Source organism: Littorina saxatilis, linkage group LG8 (assembly GCF_037325665.1).
Source record: "Littorina saxatilis isolate snail1 linkage group LG8, US_GU_Lsax_2.0, whole genome shotgun sequence".
Classification (NCBI taxonomy): Eukaryota; Metazoa; Mollusca; class Gastropoda; order Littorinimorpha; family Littorinidae; genus Littorina; species Littorina saxatilis.
Window position 1 is genome coordinate 36,762,292 of NC_090252.1, and position 22,431 is coordinate 36,784,722.

General features: G+C 41.0%; 1 protein-coding gene across 1 annotated transcript in view; it reads left to right on the forward strand.

Annotated features, from left to right (window-relative positions):
- The first annotated feature begins 4,441 nt into the window (after positions 1-4,441).
- The window catches only part of LOC138974626 (uncharacterized), a 34,657-nt gene continuing 16,667 nt past the window's right edge, over positions 4,442-22,431 (forward strand). Inside the window, exons 1-6 of the mRNA XM_070347350.1 lie at positions 4,442-4,453; positions 16,098-16,382; positions 17,630-18,037; positions 18,345-18,550; positions 20,173-20,354; positions 21,550-21,704. Of these exons, the coding sequence (XP_070203451.1) occupies positions 4,442-4,453; positions 16,098-16,382; positions 17,630-18,037; positions 18,345-18,550; positions 20,173-20,354; positions 21,550-21,704 (1,248 nt within the window). The remainder of the gene's footprint in view (positions 4,454-16,097; positions 16,383-17,629; positions 18,038-18,344; positions 18,551-20,172; positions 20,355-21,549; positions 21,705-22,431) is intronic.

Sequence of the window (22,431 nt, forward strand, 5' to 3'; positions counted from 1 at the left end):
AATGTTAACATCATGTGCCTGTCCCTGATCACAAACAATATCAGTTCGTAGAAGACTGCTGTCTTGTTCCTGGTGCTGATCACACAAAACAGTTGCAATAGCATTACATTCTTGCTCTTCCTCGTTGCATGTGTTAGCGTCGCAAATGACAGTGGAATTTCAACAAACATGAAATAAATCAACAGCTTTCACATCCTTTTAACGGGGATGTAGTACAAAGAAGGATGTGAGTCATTCAGGCAAAGCGCATTTTCATCACACTCACACGTTCACAACATTCGTTTTCCTCAATCATACACACGCGCATAATCATGTTATCATTGACGTCGTTGCTTGCTTCTCCCTGTCGCAGTGTAGAGGGACTGGCCCACACACGGCCGCGCAACGCATCACAGGCTGGCTGTGTGACACACTTTCTGAGCTCAGTACCTTTGTATCTTCATCAGAACAAATAATACTCTGCCTGTCTCTAAATACATCCATAATATTCTGACTGTTATTGATTACAACAGTCAGCGAATCTCGAAGCTTCTCATTCCTTTTACTTGTTTGACATCTGAGCATACAATGTTCGTCTTGCATATCGTTATAATTATATACCCCTAATATTCACACAAGTCTGTTTTTCCTTCTGCACATCCCTCTTACTTTCACAGCTATTCATACGCTTCTTTCTTTGCACCATAACAACAGTGTTAAAAGTCTGATCTTCATCCTCCACCTTCTCCTTCCTTTTGACAGGTGAGGATACAATGTTCGTCTTCCATATCCTTATCTTTACCAGTAGTGTTCACACAAGTCTGTGTTTCCTTCTCCACCTCGTTCCTTCTGCTACATGTACCACTACCGTTATTATCGCTACCAACACTTTGTCTGTGCCAATAAGTGCCTGCTTTTTATATTTAGTCAAGTTTTGACTAAATATTTTAACATCGAGGGGGAATCGAAACGAGGGTCGTGGTGTATGTGCGTGTGTGTGTGTGTGTGTCTGTCTGTGTGTGTGTGTGTGTGTGTGTGTGTGTGTAGAGCGATTCAGACTAAACTACTGGACCGATCTTTATGAAATTTGACATGAGAGTTCCTGTGTATGAAATCCCCATACGTTTTTTTCATTTTTTTGATAAATGTCTTTGATGACGTCATATCCGGCTTTTCGTGAAAGTTGAGGCGGCACTGTCACGCCCTTATTTTTCAACCAAATTGGTTGAAATTTTGGTCAAGTAATCTTCGACGAAGCCCGGACTTCGGTATTGCATTTCAGCTTGGTGGCTTAAAAATTAATTAATGACTTTGGTCATTAAAAATCTGAAAATTGTAAAAAAAAATAAACATTTATAAAACGATCCAAATTTACGTTTATCTTATTCTCCATCATTTGCTGATTCCAAAAACATATAAATATGTTATATTCGGATTAAAAACAAGCTCTGAAAATTAAATATATAAAACTTATTATCAAAATTAAATTGTCGAAATCAATTTAAAAACACTTTCATCTTATTCCTTGTCGGTTCCTGATTCCAAAAACATATAGATATGATATGTTTGGATTAAAAACACGCTCAGAAAGTTAAAACAAAGAGAGGTACAGAAAAGCGTGCTATCCTTCTTAGCGCAACTACTACCCCGCTCTTCTTGTCAATTTCACTGCCTTTGCCATGAGCGGTGGACTGACGATGCTACGAGTATACGGTCTTGCTGAAAAATGGCATTGCGTTCAGTTTCATTCTGTGAGTTCGACAGCTACTTGACTAAATATTGTATTTTCGCCTTACGCGACTTGTTAATCTCTGTTCTGGTATGAAAAACATTTCCTGACTACTATATTCAGACATCTGTCAACTTTCGCTCATGTTAAATAAAGGCTTGACATCTTCAATCTATTGCACTGTATGATAGATTAGTTCTGTTCACACTGTCAATGTCCCGCAGTGGGGCACTGCGGTTATGAAATTAAAAGCCCCTCCTGTTTTTGGAACCGCAGGAGCTTTCTTGTTTGCTGTTAGGTAGATTTTTGGTTCCTCTTTCCTGTCATGCTCTCTTTTTCTTCATGAATTCTTTTCTTTTTTCTGCCTTCTTGCTCATTCACCTGTATTTTTTCCAAAAATCTCTTCTCTTGCCGCTTGTCTCGCGATTCATGTATAGTTTAATCTGTTAGTGTTCTGATGTAAGTCCAGCAGTAGATAGGTTAAGCCTATTTTAACATACTGGAAACTGGTAATCTTCCAGTAGGTATTAATTTAGTTTTACTAAAGCCTGCTGGGACACAAGTAATGGGTTAGTGCATTTGTAAACAGGAATCGCTTGACAAGTGGCCCCCTTCATCCCCCCCTTCCTCGTCCTGATATGGCTCTGCGTAGTCGACTGGACGTTAAGCAACAAATAAACAAACAAACAAACAAACACTGTCAATGTTATTTCAATTCTGTATTTGTTTTTGGCAATGTTGTTGTGTTTGGTAAAAGCTCCTCAGCAGGGAGGTCTTGAGGACTTGTGAAACTGCATTTGACATTTTTTAGCACCGTGATTATTCTTATTTTCATTCTGCGTTTCGTCTATGTTAGCTTTTTTATGTTTTTTGTGTTGCATGAGACAATTTTAAAATGAAGAAGTTTATATTCTGACATTGTTTAGTACATTGCTTGGCCGGTCGACATTAGTATCAGATTCCCCATAACATGAAATAAAAAATGTAAATAAACACACACACACACACACACACACACACACACACACACACACACACACACACGAGAGAGAGAGAGAGAGAGGGAGACAGACAGACAGACAAACAGACAGAGACAGACAGACAGACAGACAGACAGCTAGATAGAGAGACAGACAGAGACAATGAGAGGCAGACAAAGATACTGACTGACAGACAGACAGACATACGGACGGACGGACGGACGGACGGACGGGCAGAATTGCTCGCGAAATCAGAGTTAAGCTCTATGTACCAACCCTTATGGTTCATAATGCCACAAAAAGCAGAATACAGCATAAGCTGACCCAGCCCATGTCACTTACTTACGATTTCACCATAAGCTTAACGAAAGTCCAAGTGTGCAAACACTTGCAAGATTGTACGTGTGTGATTCTGACGTTCAAGTGCCTACTGCAGTATAGGCGTAACAATTAAGCTTATTAGACCAGCCCCACTTAGGTGTTTCCTGATGGAATATCAGCAATTATGTAAGACTAGAATGAATACCCGCTTCGCCGGGTAGCCGGCTTCGCCGGGAAGAAGTACTTAGAGCCGTACGCCGGCTTCGCCGGGTCCGAACAATGGACCCGCCAAGCTTAGGTCCCTCCCAGATTCGTGGAATGGGAACAGCACGAAAATGATTCAGTGGCCATAATGCCAATCCTGACCATATCGAGTCCCATCCTTGTCGACGAATGTAACCGTGTTAATCACCTTTGGAGGCGAACTCCACTCAAACAGGACTGAGCAAGTTATGGCTTTTCAAAGGAAGGCCAGTTCATAAAATTACACAAAAGCCGCCAGACCACATCACAAACAGAACTGAACAATGCACAGGTGTTGCTTACATAGAGACACACACACTCACACACACACACACAAAAACACAGGGAAGCCGTATCTATAGAGAGATAGATGACAGTGTATTTTTCGCGTGGCTATAAATTGATTCGACCTTTGCACTTTTACAGTGAGGATAATTTACGGGTCCAATTTACGTTCTGTACACTGCGTTGACCTTCTAAAAATAATAACAGTAACAGAACGCCGGGAATATCCGAAGACGCTCAGCGCAGTGGACAGCGCAGTGTAGTAACTTACAACTGAACGGGAAAGCCACACGAAGGAAGGGAGATAAACGCCAAACACTGGAGAAGATAAGGAAGAGTTACTTATAATGGTGAAATGAACACAAAAACGAAAATGAGTTCAGCGCTGCGCGCTGAGAGCACGTGTTGAAATATCTCATCGATGATATTGTGTCCGGGGTGTAGCTGAATACGGTGTCCAAATTTGAAAAAGATCCACCGAGAACTTTGGCGTTGTGATGTGGTGTAGCGGCTATGGTGTGTCGGTATGGGGGCCCGGGTAGCTGAGGTGGAACCAAAATAGTTGAGGTGGAACCAAAATCGGTTCCGCGCTGCGCGCTGAGAGCACGTGTTGAAATATCGACCAGGTTGTGTCGTGTCCCGGGTCTACCTGAATATGCCCACCAAATTTGAAGCAGATCCATCGAGAACTTTGGCCGTGCATGGCGAATACACAAATACACAAACACACAAACACACAAACACACAGACACACAGACACAAGTCGTATATATATATATAGAAGCACGGTCCTTCGAGAGAATTCATGTCTTGTGAAATTGTGATATGCAGATGGTTTTATTAATTTGCGCTGTGCACATTTTAAAAACGTCGACGCTCGAACGGAGCTAATAGCGGGCTCGGAATGTCGACGAAGGTAAGTACACTACTTTTTGTTCCATTTCTCTTGTAGTGCCAATTACTTGAATGAAAAGAGCTCAATATACAGTATTAAGCTAAGTTGAATACACTTAATCTTTCTCTACAAAAGTAAAACACTTCAAAAACAAGTTTTGGTATTTTCTCCGTCATCATTTCGTCACTGTAATCTTCACTAACTTCTTCAGGCTATCCCGAGTGTGGTGATTAATATAACTCTAAGTATTTATTTTTACAATGCAAATCTATCTATGTGGAATTACACTGTCATTACTGGTTCATCTACATATTAACAACATAATGCACTATAGTAGTTCGTAGGCTTGTTGCTGTCACACACAATGTCAATGGGATGAGCATTTCTAAAAAATCAAAGCACTGTTTAAATCCAATTCTTGAGAGGAAATACCTTGTTCTAGCCAAAATCACGAGAACAAAGGTTCGCTGGGAGGGATGTGTTGGTGGAGATTCTTTATTCTGTGCATGTCTGTGGCAGTTCCGTAAACTACCTTGTAAACGCCCTGTATCGAGCAAACGCCCACCCCCTAAACTAATAGAACAAGGGACTGCATGTGAGAGAAATAGAACAATGGACTGCATGTGAGAGAAATAGAACAAGGGACTGCATGTGAGAGAAATAGAACAAGGGACTGTATGTGAGAGAAATAGAACAATGGACTGCATGTGAGAGAAATAGAACAAGGGACTGTATGTGAGAGAAATAGAACAATGGACTGTATGTGAGAGAAATAGAACAAGGGACTGTATGTGAGAGAAATAGAACAAGGGACGGCATGTGAGAGAAATAGAACAAGGGACTGCATGTGAGAGAAATAGAACAAGGGACTGCATGTGAGAGAAATAGAACAAGGGACTGCATGTGAGAGAAATAGAACAAGGGACTGCATGTGAGAGAAATAGAACAAGGGACTGCATGTGAGAGAAATAGAACAAGGGGCTGCATGTGAGAGAAATAAAACAAGGGACTGCATGTGAGAGAAATAGAACAATGGACTGCATGTGAGAGAAATAGAACAAGGGACTGTATGTGAGAGAAATAGAACAAGGGACTGTATGTGAGAGAAATAGAACAAGGGACTGCATGTGAGAGAAATAGAACAATGGACTGTATGTGAGAGAAATAGAACAAGGGACTGTATGTGAGAGAAATAGAACAATGGACTGCATGTGAGAGAAATAGAACAAGGGACTGTATGTGAGAGAAATAGAACAAGGGACTGTATGTGAGAGAAATAGAACAAGGGACTGCATGTGAGAGAAATAGAACAAGGGACTGTATGTGAGAGAAATAGAACAAGATAACAAGGAAAATGTACTCACCAAAAAACAGCAACAAGAATACAAAAACAAGATCCGGTTTCGACTTGTCGTCTTCGTCAGCAACTCTTCTGTTTAGCTTATTGTTTTTGTAACTTGTGCTGACGAAGACGATATGTCGAAACCGGGTCTTGTTTTTGTATTCTTGTTGCTGTTTTTAGTTAGTACATTTTGTATTGTTAGCTTGCCCGGCCCCTGCTTTAATGGATCAAAAACTGTGTATACGGTATAGTACCTTGTAAACACCCACCGACCACATTTGGATCAAGGATGGCAGGATAAAAATGATTTGTTCTAATTGTTTGTAAAACGCTGCACGCAATACGGACATAGCATTCCGATGCATAATGACAAGATGCTACGATGCGGTCATACCGTTTATTTCATACGTTTGTCAATGCAGTCTCTGAATAGCCATGCTAAAACAGGATGAAGATTTAGAAAACTCCTCTTATGTTGAAGAGGTCAACTTTGGGGAATTTGGGGAACTTACACAGGGGCGGATCAGTTGCTTTGTAAGGGGGGGGGGGGGGCACTTTGAATCGAAAGTGAATGTGATGGGCGCGAAGCGCCCGAATTTGCTAGGGGGGTCCGGGGGCATGCCCCCCCGGAAAATTTTTTGTCCAAAGAAGCAAAATGGTGCCATCTGGTGCCATTTAAACTTAGAAATGGTCATAGAATCAGCATAGAAAAATCTTTTTTTTTTTCTTCTTTTTTTTTTCTTTCTTTTTTTTTCGGGGGGGGGGGGGCACGTGCCCCCTGTGCCCCCCCCCCCTTCGTCCGCCCCTGTTACATTTATGACACTATTCATTTTGTGCACGTTTGGGATTTCTGTTCAGACACTTGAGCTGCAATGCCGGTTATACAAAGCAGATCCTGAGTCAGTATCATTCAGTTTGCATTCACGATATGAGCATGACATTGTGTTTTTAACCATCACACAACGGGATTTTTGTTGGTGATTCATTTCCAGGTTCCATTATTGCAAGGCACTTGCACACGGACGCTTGTGTGTCACAGACAAAGACAATTATATAGAGCTATAGACATTTTGAACAGAAACACATCCTATTGACATTTGTATACCAAGTAATCAAATACCAAGATTTCTCACGAGGAATTGATTCTGCATTGGGGACAGTACCTAGTAAACGACCACTCCCTACTTTTGAGCGAATTTGGTGCATAAGGGGGGGGGGGGGGGGGGGGGGGGGGGCGTTTACAAGGTATTGTACGGTACATACATGTATTAATGGATTGGTTGATTGACTGATTAATGGATCTTTTTTATTTTATTTTAAAGAAAATGAATTGCTGATTGATTAGTTTACCATTCATTCACTCATCTATTGATTCATTTATTCATACATTCGTTCTTTCGTGTATTCATAATGAATTCATGCATTCAATAATCACAACGAACAATAAAAAAAACACCTGTCGAATCGATTCGATACCAAACCACGTTACTTACAGACGGCAGAGCTACACGTTTTGTAGGCTCAATCTGCTAGCGGAAGTGTCTGTACAAAATACGTGCAAGATTCAGAAATACAGGCAAACAACAAAATGAAAGATTCCACTTCTCTGTGTTTATTTATGTATTTATTTTGTATTCGAATATTTCGCCCGATCTTGTGTATTGATTCGACCATGTTCATAACTGATTTCTTGTTTTAGTTTGTTGTTTGACTCTTGTATGCTGTCTATCTGTACTTAGTAAAGTAAACTGTTTTGTTGATTTTGCATGGTCGCTTAAAAACTGCATGCCTGCATGTTTTGTCAGTGCGAATTGTTATTTTCGTGTGTGAAAGGTAGTTTGGTGCTATAAAAGGCGCAGTCCTTCCAACTTGATTTACCATATTAGGTCTGGTCAGGCTTTTACATCGAACACGACCATCCGTCCAATTTGACACATACCAACAATCAACTAGCCGGGTGCTTTTGGTGCAGGGTGGAAGTGTTTTGAAGACATAATTTCGAAGCGAACACTCGTGTCAAATGTCGAACTAAATTCATAAACAAATGCTAAGATCAACAGAAAGCTGTCAGGTCGGTGAGTGTCTAAGTGGAGGGATTGCCTTAATTAGCCCATGCATACGTGTGGACATAAGTATAAGTTACAGCTCCGTCCATCCATGGTATCGCGTGATATTTTTTGTCGAGACTGGGTCAATGAATATGATGACGTCACTCGAGGCTCTGCCGAGAGTGACGTCATTATATTCTTCAGGCATGGGAATTGTCCGCCGAACGGTGGATTTCCGCCGATTTTTTTTTTTTGTTCCGCCGAAAAAGCAAAGGTGTCCGCCGAAAAAATATAGGGGGGAGGCACACAAAAAAAGCACCGGTTACTTTTGCCTTTGCGCAAAAGCCCGCGAAAACTTTCCATACTTTGCTCACGCACTGCTACCGCCCGCCTCAGTTACTTGAACTTTTATGTTTGAAAGTAAACCAGATTGCACAGATTGTGTTACAAGTTACATTTTCCTGTTTGTCTCAACAGATCAATTTGTTAACAAATTTAAACCATATGTGAATGCCCCTGCTAAGGAGCCTTTCGTGTATTTTAGATTCTTTTTGTTTTGTTTGTGTTTTTGGTCATGCTTCTAGCTTGACTCGCATGCGACTTTCCGTGGTGGTGGCTTCCCCTTTTTTTGATCTCCTTCTCACCTCTCTTTTCTTTCACTTTTCTTTCCTTATCTCATTTTTGCCCCTATTTGTTCCCATCTTGCAGCCACCTCTGTAGGTTCGCGTGCGGGTCTAGTTTGCTCTTGATCTTTTATTTTTCTTTATAAATTATGAGCGTCCTGGTACGACTTTTTGCAGATTACTGGACGTTTAACAATGTAACAAACAAGATTATGAACGAGTGTGTAGCCTACGTTATTTTGATATTAATTGCATGTGCCTGTATGGCTTACGCTAGACGCCATTACTCATTAGCAAGCCTATGGAGATTTTCCCCACGGAGCGCACGGATCGCACGCTTTGTAACTGTAAGCCTAGTTTTTGCTGTCACGCGTAGTAATTTCTTGCTCACCTTTGCGGTTTATCACCTCTATTCTTTGTCACTTGCTGGGAAGCCGTTGAAGGATCAACATGTTTTAGAATAGATTTATTATTTTTTGCTCTGTTCCTGGACCCAGTTTTCTGCCAGCCTCCAGTTTTTATGAAGTTTAATTTGTAATGTTAACGTTAGTTGCTCGCCTTGAGCCTGCTTAGAGTAGGAAGATGCTGTCAAAGGCGAGTATACATTTCTGTCTCCATTCTGCTCTTTTATTTACCAAATTCGCAAAATTTCGATTCGAATCTTTGTTTGTCTGACGTCTTTCCTTCTCTTTGTATTAGTGGGTTTTTTTTTTTTTTTCGTCCTTGCCTTGTCCCGTTGTGCTCTCACACCGCCCCGTCCCTGCACTCGCTGCTCCAACCACCTCTGAATTTCGTTCCGCTGCCAGACTTGTCGATTTTACAGACGCTCCAGGGGGGGATGTCGGGTCGCTGCGGTAGGCTACCCTCGGAAGATGACACTCCACTTCTGCTGAGTCACTTCGACGGTGTTCAGTAGTGGGTCTGTCCCGAGCTAACGGAAGCAGCCCACTACCTACTATGCCCCCTACAAACGACATTGACTTTAAGTCGTGGAGCCAGACTGAGTGAGCGTCTCCTCCAGAGAGCAGACCTCCACCACGTCCCTCCGTCGACCCCCCAGAACGTCACACGTTGAAGACTGACAGCAGAACTACCATTCAGGGAAGGATCGAACAGGAACACTGAGACCAAGGTCACCATGAGAGCTCCGGGCATGAAGGGCCACACGAGCAAGGACAATTTATATTTTGGATGATTAATGAGATGAGGATGATTATTATGATGCTTTGGATTTCCAATTTGGTTTTTGAGACTACGTGACAGGGCAGCACTCTACGCTTACTGTCATAATATATCCTGGCGTCAACCAGGCCCGAGAACTGCCGCACCTGCGGTGTTAGTCAGGTATACAGAACTGAGCACCCTCAAAGTCGCATTCGTTAAGAGAATGACACTCGGCTGTGTGATCCCAGCCTTCCCATAGGAACCATAGCACTTCCACTCTGGGTAGGAGCCGACTGTTGCCCGAAAAACCCACATGACCCTGATGGGATTCGAACCCACGACCTCCCGGCCCGCAGCCCGATGCGCTAACCACTGCACTACGGGGGCCGGTCTTCGTCTTACGTTTTATCCATGTGAGGGGCGAGCTGAGACTGGTTGGTAGTGGCCTCATTTCCTAGGAGGTTTTTCTGTTTTATTATGATTTGGCCTTGAGCCGGTTTTGTTTGCTAACAATTTGTAAGATTTTGGTTCATGTTTGTGAGTTGTATTTGTTTTTCTCCGTCCTGTAATGTTGGTCAGCTTTCCTTTCACTGCGTGTTGTTTCTTGTCTAGTTAGCCTAGTATGTCATACGTTTATTTTTTGTAGTAGTTTTGCCTTGGTTTTCTAACATATTTTTCCTTGGTTTTCATGATAGCTTTAGTGATTTTTTCTTGATTTGCCGCCATGTTGGTTTTGGTCCGCCATCTTGTTTCGACCGCCATTTTGTTCCGGTTCCTTCTAGTTCTGGCATCCATCTGTGATATTTATGTTTTTAGGACAGTTTTAGGTTTAGTTTGAAGTTTCAAATTCTAAGTTTAGTTTTTTCTTTTATCAGTTTCCACCGCTCCGCGCTCCCACTCCGCCCAAGCCAGTGATGTCTACTCTACGCCCTAGCATCATTCCAATTTCCAAACTTAGATTAGCTTTTTTCCGCCACACTCCTATACAAAACCATTGACTCTCCATAGGCTTGCTTAGCCCTTTATATAATAATTTTGAGAACTGCTCGCTATGACTGTATGATCAGATCTACAATATAACTTTGATTAACTTTTCAATCCTAGTGTTCGTTTTGCTTTGTGAGCGCGTCGGTTCTTTGCAGCATCCAAATAACATCCTCCATTAAATCACATAAGTCATCTCAGGATCTTTCAGTAACTCAAGGGCAAGCACACCATATAATACATGTATATATTTCTTTTCTTCAAAAAAGCAAAAATTGGTACTAAAAACTCTGATTCTAAAAACAGAATTTAATTGCAAACTTGGAGCTCAGATGACACCAGATTGCACCATCTGGGTTCTTTGGAGAATTTTTTTTCCGGGGGAGCATGCCCCCGGACCCCCCTAGTAAAGCTAGGCGCTTCGCGCCGCCGACTTGACGCTTCGCGTCTTTAGTTATACATTTTCAGCCTTTTTTACAATTTTCAATTCCCATGCCTGAAATTCTTTCACCCCGTCGAGACAAAAAATATCACGCGATACCATGGATGGACGGAGCTGTAAAGTATATATGGCATGACCAAAGTAAGGAGAATTTGTCATGGGATGTGGAAACAAAGCATGGGAAATTCACCATGGGCAGAATAAGCAACGCAAGCCTAGAAGTTGTAGAACTATATTTTGTTTCAGTCTTGGCAAGGCCAGTTTTGGCCGGAAAAGACATCATGAATTCATTCACCCTGCCGAGACAAAATACCAATTCCATGGATGAAAACGTATATATCCCGTGACGCATCAAAGCTAAATTTTGTTTTGAAATGTTTTCACAACGTACAGATAATTTATAACGGCATAATCGTCATCACAAGACAGGAAAAACGCATACTTTGTTTGTCGTCTGCTACAAATCTAGCCTTGTTGGTTGACGGAGTGAATAGAAGCTTCAATCGTACCTTCATCAACCGGAATAAATGCTCAGTCCGCTGTCATTTCGCAACTTAACTGAACATTGTTTTTTTTTCTTTAACTTTTTAGTTAACATTGAAACGGCAACCCAAAAGAGTGTTTCAGCTGTTTCAAGACACAGGCTCAGCTACTTTTGAGTTGCTTATCAGTCTAAAATGACACCGGAAGCAAAACAATTGTCGCGCATACTGCCACAAAAATACGTCATGACAAAGTTACACGCAAAACAAAAGAGACTTTGACGTCATTTACTTTTGTTCGGACTTTTCCGTCTGTTCCTAGCTTGTCAGTGAAGACTTGACGTGAGTAAGCTTACCCAAAACGTCTTTTAGTTCTCTGTTCGCATTGCAGCTGTGAAATAACCAGTCTTGTGTCTCGGTCGTGTAGGTACAGAGTTTGCTTCTGCAATCGTTGTGTTCGTGTTGATGACGGCTTCGAAAGACAAATCAGCGAATCTATCGTGTGGAAGACATTTCTGTACAAAGCATCGAACCCAACAGGAGGCTGTATTGATGCGTTTGCAATTTTCTGAAGAAATACACTGCATGTGGTTAATTTCATCCGTTTAATGCTTGTCGAAACGAGCCACAAGGCTTTAGAATAAAATATTTCACGCATTGCTTGGCCATCTGATCACAGATGAGGTCGCAGTTTGTAGGTTGAATCTATGAATCGGCCAGAGATAGATCTGCATTTCTGGTACGACCTTCCAGATTATCAACAGCGGGTTCATGGTCGGAATCAAGAGGTCAAATTTGCGTGGCTCCCAATCATTTCATAAAATATTTATTTTTTTCTTGTTTCTGCGGCTGCGCAAGTTATTTTGATTTGGTCATGGCCGAACTTTAGGCCTACGGAGAAATATCGCTGGATATTTTCTCACTAGAATAACAGAGACAAAGAATGGAAGTCATGCTATATTCTGAGATACATGTAGGCTAGTAAGTTGAACTGTTTTGAAGCTGCACAAACCTCAAGTTATTGATATAAAAAAAAATGAAAACCTTGGGTTTCCTCCATTGTATTCATCTTTTTACATTTAGTCAAGTTTTCACTAAATGTTTTAACATAGAGGGGGAATCGAGATGATGGTCGTACTGTACAGGATTACTGTACATACTCTGTTGCTGGGTTATCTGTAATGTATGTATTTTTAGTAACTGTATTACCGTAGTTCAAATGTGCGGTGTTCTAGTCGACATGTGGTGCTTTGTATACCTTGTGTGTGCGTGGATGTGGAGGTGGACTCTTGGACGTCTTTTTGTTGTCGGAATTATGGTTTTTGTTAAATTGTATTGCTTTTGCTATTGTTGTTGTGTGAGTGAGTTGTGTGTTGGCAGACTTGACTTGACGGATGACTGTTTGCGTTAGTGAGACTGTGATCATACTCATAATAATCATACTCACTTATTTTCTTATGATGTTTTTATTTTTATTATGCATTCTTATTCTTTTGGTTGGAAATGAGTATTGTTACAATTTAATTTGCATATGGATTAATAAAATTGAGTTGAGTTGAGTTGAGTTGAGGTGTGTGTGTGTGTGTGTGTGTGTGTGTGTGTGTGTGTGTGTGTGTGTGTGTGTGTGTGTGTGTGTGTGTACAGCGATTAAAAGAAAACTACCGAATCGATTTTCACGAAACTTTACATGAGAGTTCCTGAGTATAATATCCCCACCCGGGTTTTTTTTTATTGTTGATGAATGTCTTTGATGACGTCATATCCGGCTTTTTGTGAAAGCTGAGGCTGCACTGTCACGCTCTCATTTTTCAACCAAATTGGTTGAAATTTTGGTCAAGTAATCTTCGACGAAGCCCGGACTTTGGTATTGCATTTCAGCTTGGAGGCTTAACAAATAATTAATGAGTTTGCTCATTAAAGTTGTCATGAAAATCGATTTTACGCAATCAGATTTCAAATTGTATTCCTCATCTTCTCCTGAATTCCAAAATATATACATATGTCATTTGTACTCTAAAAATATGCTCAGAATGAAAGGAAATAGGTTCAGTAAGTACTACGGACGCGTGCTTCGCGGAGGCGAGCGTGACCCGTCTCGGTCATCGGTATGGTTAGCCAAGACTATCTGAATGTAGTCTCGGCGATGATTGGTTTGTGGTGTTGATCTTGACTACATGTCTTTATATCGCTTCACGGGACTTGTTTCGATATTCTGTTTACAGCACTACGTCCTATAATCTGTCGGTGAGGTGTGTAAGCCTTCATTCAGGCCCTTTGAAAATCTGAGCGCTGAAAGGCATTTATATCTTTTTATTCCCCCCTCTGCTTCTTTCTCTCTGTAAACTTGTAGGGCTAGTTATTTTTCGGTAACTTACCCAACAACCAAAATCACTTACCCAACAACGGGCCTGAATATTCGATAGCTCATGGGTAGAGAATGTACACATTGTGGATCTACTTTTTGCGACTCAAAAGTTTCGAACACTCTACTGTACGAAATATACATTTCTGGAGCAAACAATACAAACATACCGCATTTAAACCAGCAACTACAGGCTTAAACTCATGAATCTCAATATAAAATCCACGAGTTCGGTTGTTTTCTGAATTCAGATCTGCCGTCCACAATCGTTCATCGATAGCAAGTAACTCTCATACTTTGTCTAGCGACACGAGTAGTTCCACTTTCAGATTTCGGCTGCATCAACAAAAGACTGCAATCCGACGGTCAGTTTTCAACAATATGTCATTGAATAAACAGATCACACGCAACTAAATGCGCGCATGCCACCAATTTAAAGAACATAAAGCGGTGTCATACACTGTTTTGCCCCAGAAAACCGAATTGCATACAGTATTTAACGTCGGAACACGGGTGCAAAAGTTCCTCTGCTACTGAATTCAACGAGAGACAATTTCTTTACCGATACCAAAACATGAACAGAATACAAAATATCTGCCTTTACAGCCACAGCAGTATAACGACATAACTGTGTACTTGATGTTAGTCCAAAACAGGGAAACTGACAAGAAGTGTTAACAGAATTGAATGATTTTCACGGAACTATACAACCGCGCATTAATCACTCGCCTGCGAAGGTAGACTGGTTGAGTGATTAGGATTCAATCAAACTTAAGCACAAAAACTTATTTTTCTTTGAATAACTGAAGAAAGGAGGAATAAAGAGGTTACATACCTCGTCTCGCTGAAGCTCGCATTTTTCATGATCCGCTAACTTAGACCATTATTTGTAATATTCACTGAGACTCGGCATGTAACCTCTACTTACCGATTCACAAAAGGTATCACTTCTTTTTTCTTTTAATAACTGAAGAAAGGAGGAATAAAGAGGTTACATACCTCGTCTCAGTGAATATTAAAAATAATGGTCTCAATTCGAGATCATGAAAAAGCTCGCTAAAGCTCGCATTTCCTCAATCCAACGGTCTTAGTCTGCTTTGACGAATGGGTATCTTTGAAGACTAAAAAAATAATAATGACGACCGGAAGTCCGGACTCCTGACAGGAGAGCTGGGCGAAGCAAACAGCTCGCTGATTAAAATTCATTTAATTTTTTTGTCTTAGTTTCTGGCAAGTTTTGTGTAAAACGAATGTCCCTTTAATGTGTACATGTCCAACTCATCAGAAAACGTTCCAAAATGGCGCCTTAGGTACACTATCTTTAAACAACTGAAATGATGTTAGTGTTAGGATGAGGATGTTGTGTAGAGGTGTGTGTGTGTGTGTGTGTGTGTGTGTGTGTGTGTGTGTGTGTGTGTGTGTGTGTGTGTGTGTGTGTGTGTGTGTGTGTGTGTTCACAGCCATCATTAACGTTTTCACTGATGATAATGGATTTTTTCGCCTTTGTTTGATTGTTTCCACTGCGGATTATCCAACATACGTGTTTTGTTTAGCTTTATAGGGATAATACCTAAGAAAAGATGCCCTTAGATTGTTTTCAAAGTTATACTATAAGATATTGTGTTATATATAAAATACTGCCGTGCAGGAGGACTGTCTTTACTTGAACAAAGCAAGTAAGTGTTTCAAAAGTTTAATCCAATATCGAAGAATAGACAAAGAAAGAGCACTCTTAGTGATGTTTGGGTTACTTCCACTGATTTAATTCCCTTATTTATTTACGTGATGTGGTTACTGGGGGGCCGGGTCATAGATCGCGCCGGTTATCTTGTCGCGAGCCGACGCTTCTGAACTACATTTTGTTTCCAACGCCGGAGAAAAGCAGCGCCCTGAAGTGCATTCACTCACATTGATTTAAATAATTACCATACTTGTGGTGCGTTTTTAAGCAAATCGTGCCGTGTGCGTATAGATTAAGTGTATTCCCCAGATTCTTCAGATTCGTCAAATGTGCCAATTACGCCCTCCGAGCGGTCAGATAAATAGTATCAATAGTATTAAGTCTACCTAGAACATGTATCTTTGCATGATGATTCAGAAAGAACAATCCATCCATCCATCCGTCCGTCCATTAATCAATCATGAATCAACCATTAAATATCAATCCATTTATCCATCCATTCATTCATCCATCAATCAATCAATCTTTCCGTCACAGGAATGGCGACAGGACGTCCTCAAATGGTACCCAGATCTGGACACACGGGCGTATTTCGTGCCCCCTGTCTACATGAAGCGCATCAACTATGACGTGGAGCACATCGCTGAGCAGCAAGTGGCTGTGCCCAGAGCAGCCGTCAAAGAGGCGGACAAAGGATCCTTCGAGGTGAGCAAGAGCGACGAGCTGGAGGATCACGAACAGCAGCGCATTCTTCACTGTCTCAAGAAGTTCTGTGGGCGAGGTAGCGCATCTGCGCCCGGAGATAACGCAGATTATGAGAAGGTTAGAGAACCAATCAACTCACCATCAACATTACCAACGTAATTCTGTTATGGGCATGCGCTGCATTGAAAACACAACACAGCACATAACGTATCAAGAAATAAAAATGCTTCAGTTCACATTCAATTCCCCCCAAAAAAACTGGAAAATGACGGCCTTAATAGTCACACACCGAAAAGCCGACGAGTGTGGGGGAGAGTTGCAGCACACAAACAAAGTTAACATTAAAGAAACAGTTCCTATACTGTGTAAGGATCAGGATAAGATTCATATAGTCCTTTGAGGTTACCCACATGGAAATTCGGGCTGCTTTCTCCCTGGGGAAATCGAGATGCCATACAGTATACGGCGCAACCCATTTTTAATTGTTTTTGTTTCCTGCACGCGTGTATTCATGTTTCCACGCCCTGAGACTTTCGCTGTGAACTTGGGTTCTTTATCATGCGCATGCCTGCACACGGGAGTGTTCGGACACCGAGGATAGTCTGCACAAAGTTGACTCTGGGAAATAAATCCCTCGCCGAACGTGGATTAACCAATATATGTATATCGTGATAAATCCGTCCATCTGGGAAACGCGCATCCTTCCACATACCAGACACATGCCAAAAGTTTAGAGTTTGGCTGCTTTCTATGGGAGAGTTTTTCTGAGTCAAGTTCATTACTGACATCTGATTTCTGGTATGTGTAAAAGTAGCCGGAAGCTCTTATCCCGGGTAAAATGTCTGGAGGTATCTTTGGTGACTTACAGAATAGCGTACACGAAGAGAGAAATGTCTTTTAAAGTCCATACCAGGTCTGCTGTGTTATGTTTTCCTTGCAGGCTATGTGCAGTGAAGTAAGTTTATTTGTTTGTTTGTTGGTTAGTTAGTTCGCAACTCAATTGGTTAGATAGTTGATTTTATCGATAGTATGTTAGTAAGATTATTAATTGGCTAAGTCAGGTATTGAATTGAGCAGGTAACTGGCAAGAAAAAACAAACATCTACACACCATTAAAACATTTACTATATATATCGATGCAAGTATGTTTCTCTTCTCAGTTCACCCGGGAGTCTCTATGTTTGAAACTATTTACACTTAGGTTTATCTCTGTAAAAGGAACGTTCTAAAAAGCGCATGTCCATTCACACTTTTTATGTCAAATCTCGATCACCTTTGAAAAGTTAAAATCTTCTGGGGTGGGGAGGTGGGGGGGGGGGGGTAGAGGAAGTCTCTGTCATCGAACCTATTTCTTCACGACGCAGGTGATGTTCGTCCTGTCCCAGCTCCAGTTCACCAGCTACCTGGCAGAGCCTTGCTTCGCTCCTGCAGCCAAGAATATGCGTCGACCCCAGGACCTGAAGAAAGAGAACAAAGAAAGAGGAGACTTTGACATCCTCATCATCCACCGACGCTACGGGCTGATGGCCGCTGAGATCAAGTCTGTGGGCACTCGGTTCACTGGGAAGCCGGAGTCCCAGGAAAGCGAGGACAAGACGTTGGCAAGCAGACTCAAGCGGATCATCAAACAGCTGGACAAGTCTGAGGACGTTCTGAAGCACGTGACTGGAGACATGCAAAACAAACCTCGGGTGACCAAGACCCTGATGCTTCCCAACATCACCACTTCTCAGCTACAGCGGGTGTTGAAGGACAACCCCGCCATCAAAAAGGTAAATTCATAGATTTGTGTGTGTTGTTTTTAGGCAGAAAGAGGTCTAAGATATGAGAAATATTCACTGATATCCAACAGTTCAACAACTCCAAAGGAACGGTAGTTAAGTATGAAAGACTTTTTATTAAACTGGACACCGGAGCCACCTTCGAAAATCAGTTCAGTTTATTTCCTTGACTGGAAGGGTTTTTGGTGAGACACATGGGATGTTCAAAGAGTGTTGGCAGATCGACACGCATTGTCACAAGATAGTGTGCTTTATTGGTTTTCTGTCCTTTGACAATGTCATATACTTTCTATGGCAGGAGCTGTGTGCTTGTTTTGGCATAGCCAGTACGGAAGACCCCGTGTGTTTGTGTCTGACGTCCGACCAAGTATCAGACAGAGACAGTTTCTGGGAGGTCACTGATGACGTCATGAAGGGAATGGATCAGTGGTGGAAGGCCTTAATGACGAGCAAACGCGAGGACCCCGCTATGACGAAGGATGTGTATGAAGAACTTGTGGCAAAGTAAGTGATTAAACAGTCTTTGATGAATAATGACAATTACGATTCTTTCATTTAAGAATATAGTCAAATAAGCAGTGATGTGTCTTTTCTTCATCATAAATGGTAATGCCTGTCTTACACTGTGCTGAATTTCCTTGCGAATATGAACATGTTGTATTCGGCCAAAAAAAAAGAGACGAATGGACAGAACAACATTTTGAAAATTCGAAGCCTTACGAATCCTTGCGAATGTCTTACGAATGGTTGCGAGTGCTTGCGAATTTCTACCGATCATTGCGAATGCATATACACATCCATATACGTATTTCTTGCGGATGTTTTACGAACGTTGCGAGTGGCCTTGCGAGTGTTGCGAGTGCTTACAATTCGCATTGTTCGTAATACTGCTCTTACACCGTGCCGAATTGCCCTTGCGAATAGAATTCGCCAATAATTCGTAATGATCGGGACATGGTCGCAAAACATTCGTAAATGTTTTCCTAATATTCGCAAGGAAGGCATATTATTTACTTGTTCGCAACGTACTCGTAAGTATTCGCAAGCCATTCGTAATCATCGTAATGGTATTCGTAGTGCTCGCAAGGCATTCGCAATGATCGGTACACATTTGCAAGCACTCGCAACCATTCGTAGGACATTAGCAAAAAAATCGCAAGAAATGTGCATATGCATTCGCAATGATCGGTAGACATTCGCAAGCACTCGCAACCATTCGTAAGACATTCGCAAGGTTTCGTAAGGCTTCGAATGGTCAATATTTTTCATGTGAATTTGTCTTTTCTTTGCCAAATACAACATGTTCATATTCGCAAGGATATTCGGCACATGCAGTGTAAGACAGGCATGACGAATGGTTGCGAATGCCTTGCGAGCGTTACGAAAATACATTGCGATGATTACGAATGTCTTGCAAAAAGAACAAGTTAAGAATACGACTTCTTTGCGAACATTTACGAATGTCTTGCGACCATTGCGAATTATTGGAAAATTATATTTGCAAGGGCAATTCGGCACAGTGTAAGAGTAGCATACAGAATAAACAACGAATTGGACATGTTTAGATAATATAATTCAGATCCTGACGTATGTATGTGTATGTGTACATTCACATGAACTGCAGTACGTCCGAAAAAAAGTGTTCTTTATTAAAGTTGTGTTAAAAACAGGGTAGAATATAGGTAGAAACACAATACGTGATAGCAATAAGTCTACTGAACGAAGCGATCAGAAGCAAACGCTGCCAAGCATGTATCAATTACAGGTCGATCAAATACTTGTGACGTAGATTTTTTTACATGAGCAGGGAGTCAACTGCTAAACAAAACTACATGTTAGACTTTGAAACACAGGATTAAACTTGAATTATATCCCCTTTACATTCTAGATCCGGAGCCTAGCTTTTCTTTCACCTGCAACTCAAACAGAATTATGCTGACTGCCGCGTATGGATAGACCTACCTCTGGCTAAATCCCCGAGATTGCGTCCTCTTCTTCCAAGTACTAGACTCCCGACGGAGAACAATCATGCTTAGTAGAAGAGGAGAGGCAGGGCGGGAAAATATGTAAGGTATGGGAAGTAAATAAGAGATGAAGCTTATGCACAATAGTCGATGATTGTTCAGATTTGCAGGCCCAGCAACAACAGTGAAGGTGTTCTGTCCGTCAGCAGTGAGCAAAGCCTCCAAGGTGGTTCGCACTGAGGGGGAAGGGGTGTCGGAGACTGCAGCTCGCTTCATGGACTTTGTGCTGCACCAGGGGCAGGTCCAGGTTCTCAACTCTGGCGAACGTCTTGTTTACCTCACAGGTATTGGTTGCAGTTCTTATTTTTGTTCCGCCTCCAACTCCTCTGCGTTTTCCTCTTTTTCTTCCTAACCTTAGATAAATTAAATAGAAATATATTTCCTTGTGAAGTGGAGGACATAGGTATTAATTTGGCTTCTTGTATTATCTGGAATTCGGATCCTTCTTCCCTACTTCTTCTTCTTCTTCATTTTCTTCTTTTTCTTTTTCTTCTTTTTCTTCTTTTTCTTCTTTTTCTTCTTCTTCTTCTTCTTCTTCTTCTTCTTCTTCTTCTTCTTCTTTTTCTGTTTCTTCTTTTTCTTCTTTTTCTTTTTCTTCTTTTTCTTCTTCTTCTTTTTCTTCTTTTTCTTTTTCTTCTTTTTCTTTTTCTTCTTTTTCTTTTTCTTCTTTTTCTTCTTCTTTTTCTTCTTCTTTTTCTTTTTCTTCTTCTTTTTCTTCTTCTTTTTCTTTTCTTTTTCTTCTTCTTTTTCTTTTTCTTCTTCTTTTTCTTTTTCTTCTTCTTCTTCTTTCAATTAAGCTAAACGTGTACAAATTGCTTGTGGCAGGATGACATTCCATTTGATGTCCTACATATTTTCAGACAAACTCCCCCTTGACTGCCACAATAACTATCAGGTCCATACTTTAAAGAAAGATCAAAACGCTGACAAGGGAAACAACCGCTATATATTACCCTTTGCATTTGCAGCAAGATAATAGCCTCCCGTGGAGACCCTTTTTTCAGTTTTGGTATAAAGTCATACTTTGTTATAATTTGTATTTTTAACTGAAATCATATAATAAGAAATGAAAGGAAAACAATACCCAAGTGCTGTGTTTCTCCAAAGATCAACGAAGGTCCTCAGGACATTATCTGTTTTTATATTGTTGTCACATATTACGTCATTTGCTAACATTATAAAACAAAAAACATATATTGTCTGTCTATCTGATTTTCATGTCGAGAACCATTTTTTTCTTCATTTTTATGAATACGTCTAGTATTTGGCTATTATAAATAGCTATGTCTGTCCTAACAAATTCTTCAGTTTGTTTTTATGGAAACAAACAAGCAACAACATAACTGACAAAACGCCTTCTAATTTTTAAGCATGAGCACTAATGACAATAAATATTCATATGAAATAATGATGATGGGAATGAATATGATGATGGCAGTGTAGATGGGTGGTAGTGGTAAACACATCTCTGCATTTCAGGACCTCCTGGGACGGGGAAGACAGTCATATTAATCCTCCAAGCGGAAAAGTGGCTGAGAGACGGACATGATGTTTGTGTGGTCAGCATGTACAGCGAAAGCATGGCAGCTTCACTCTGGTTGTATCACAGCTTACAGAATAAATGCCCTTCACTTGTGAGTGCACTATTTATGATTATCCTACATACGCGAGAGAGACCACTCATCAGATAACAATATCGTTCAATTCACACATGGGCGCACAAAGTGAAAAAGAATAGAGTGCGCTTTCTTCTGAAGCACTCTACACTACTGCGCTATACTGGCTTAAATGCCACTTCAAGCGATCAGCGGGTAATCGGCAAATTTGTTGGGAAATTCTGCAGTGCATTCAGTTGCATTCTGTGAGTTGAACAGATTGACTAAATGTGTAATTGTTTCTTCGTTCAACTTGTTTTCTATTTCCACTTAACTTAATTGCTTAATTAAGTATTCACCTGTATGTATTTTCTTTTTTTGTCGGAATCAATCTATCAATCAATCAATTAATCAATCAATCAATCAGTCAACCAATCAATCAACCAATCGTTCAATGCATCTATCCATTCATCAATGGTTAATAAATGTATTTATCATCCTTTTCACGAGTTTTCTTTCACAACCAGCTGGGAAATTAATCGCATGTTCCCCATGCAATAAATCCCCAGATCCCATAGTTGCAGGAAGCAGGTTACATGGATAAAACCGAGAGGTTGTGGTGGAATACTGAGAGGGGCAGGGTGGTAGGGCGATGACAATGTAATGGAGAGACACGTGAAACTAAACGCACTGCATTTTTGACCAACATTTCAACCAAATTGGTTGAACAATGAGAGCGTGACAGTGCCTCCTCAACTGTCATAAA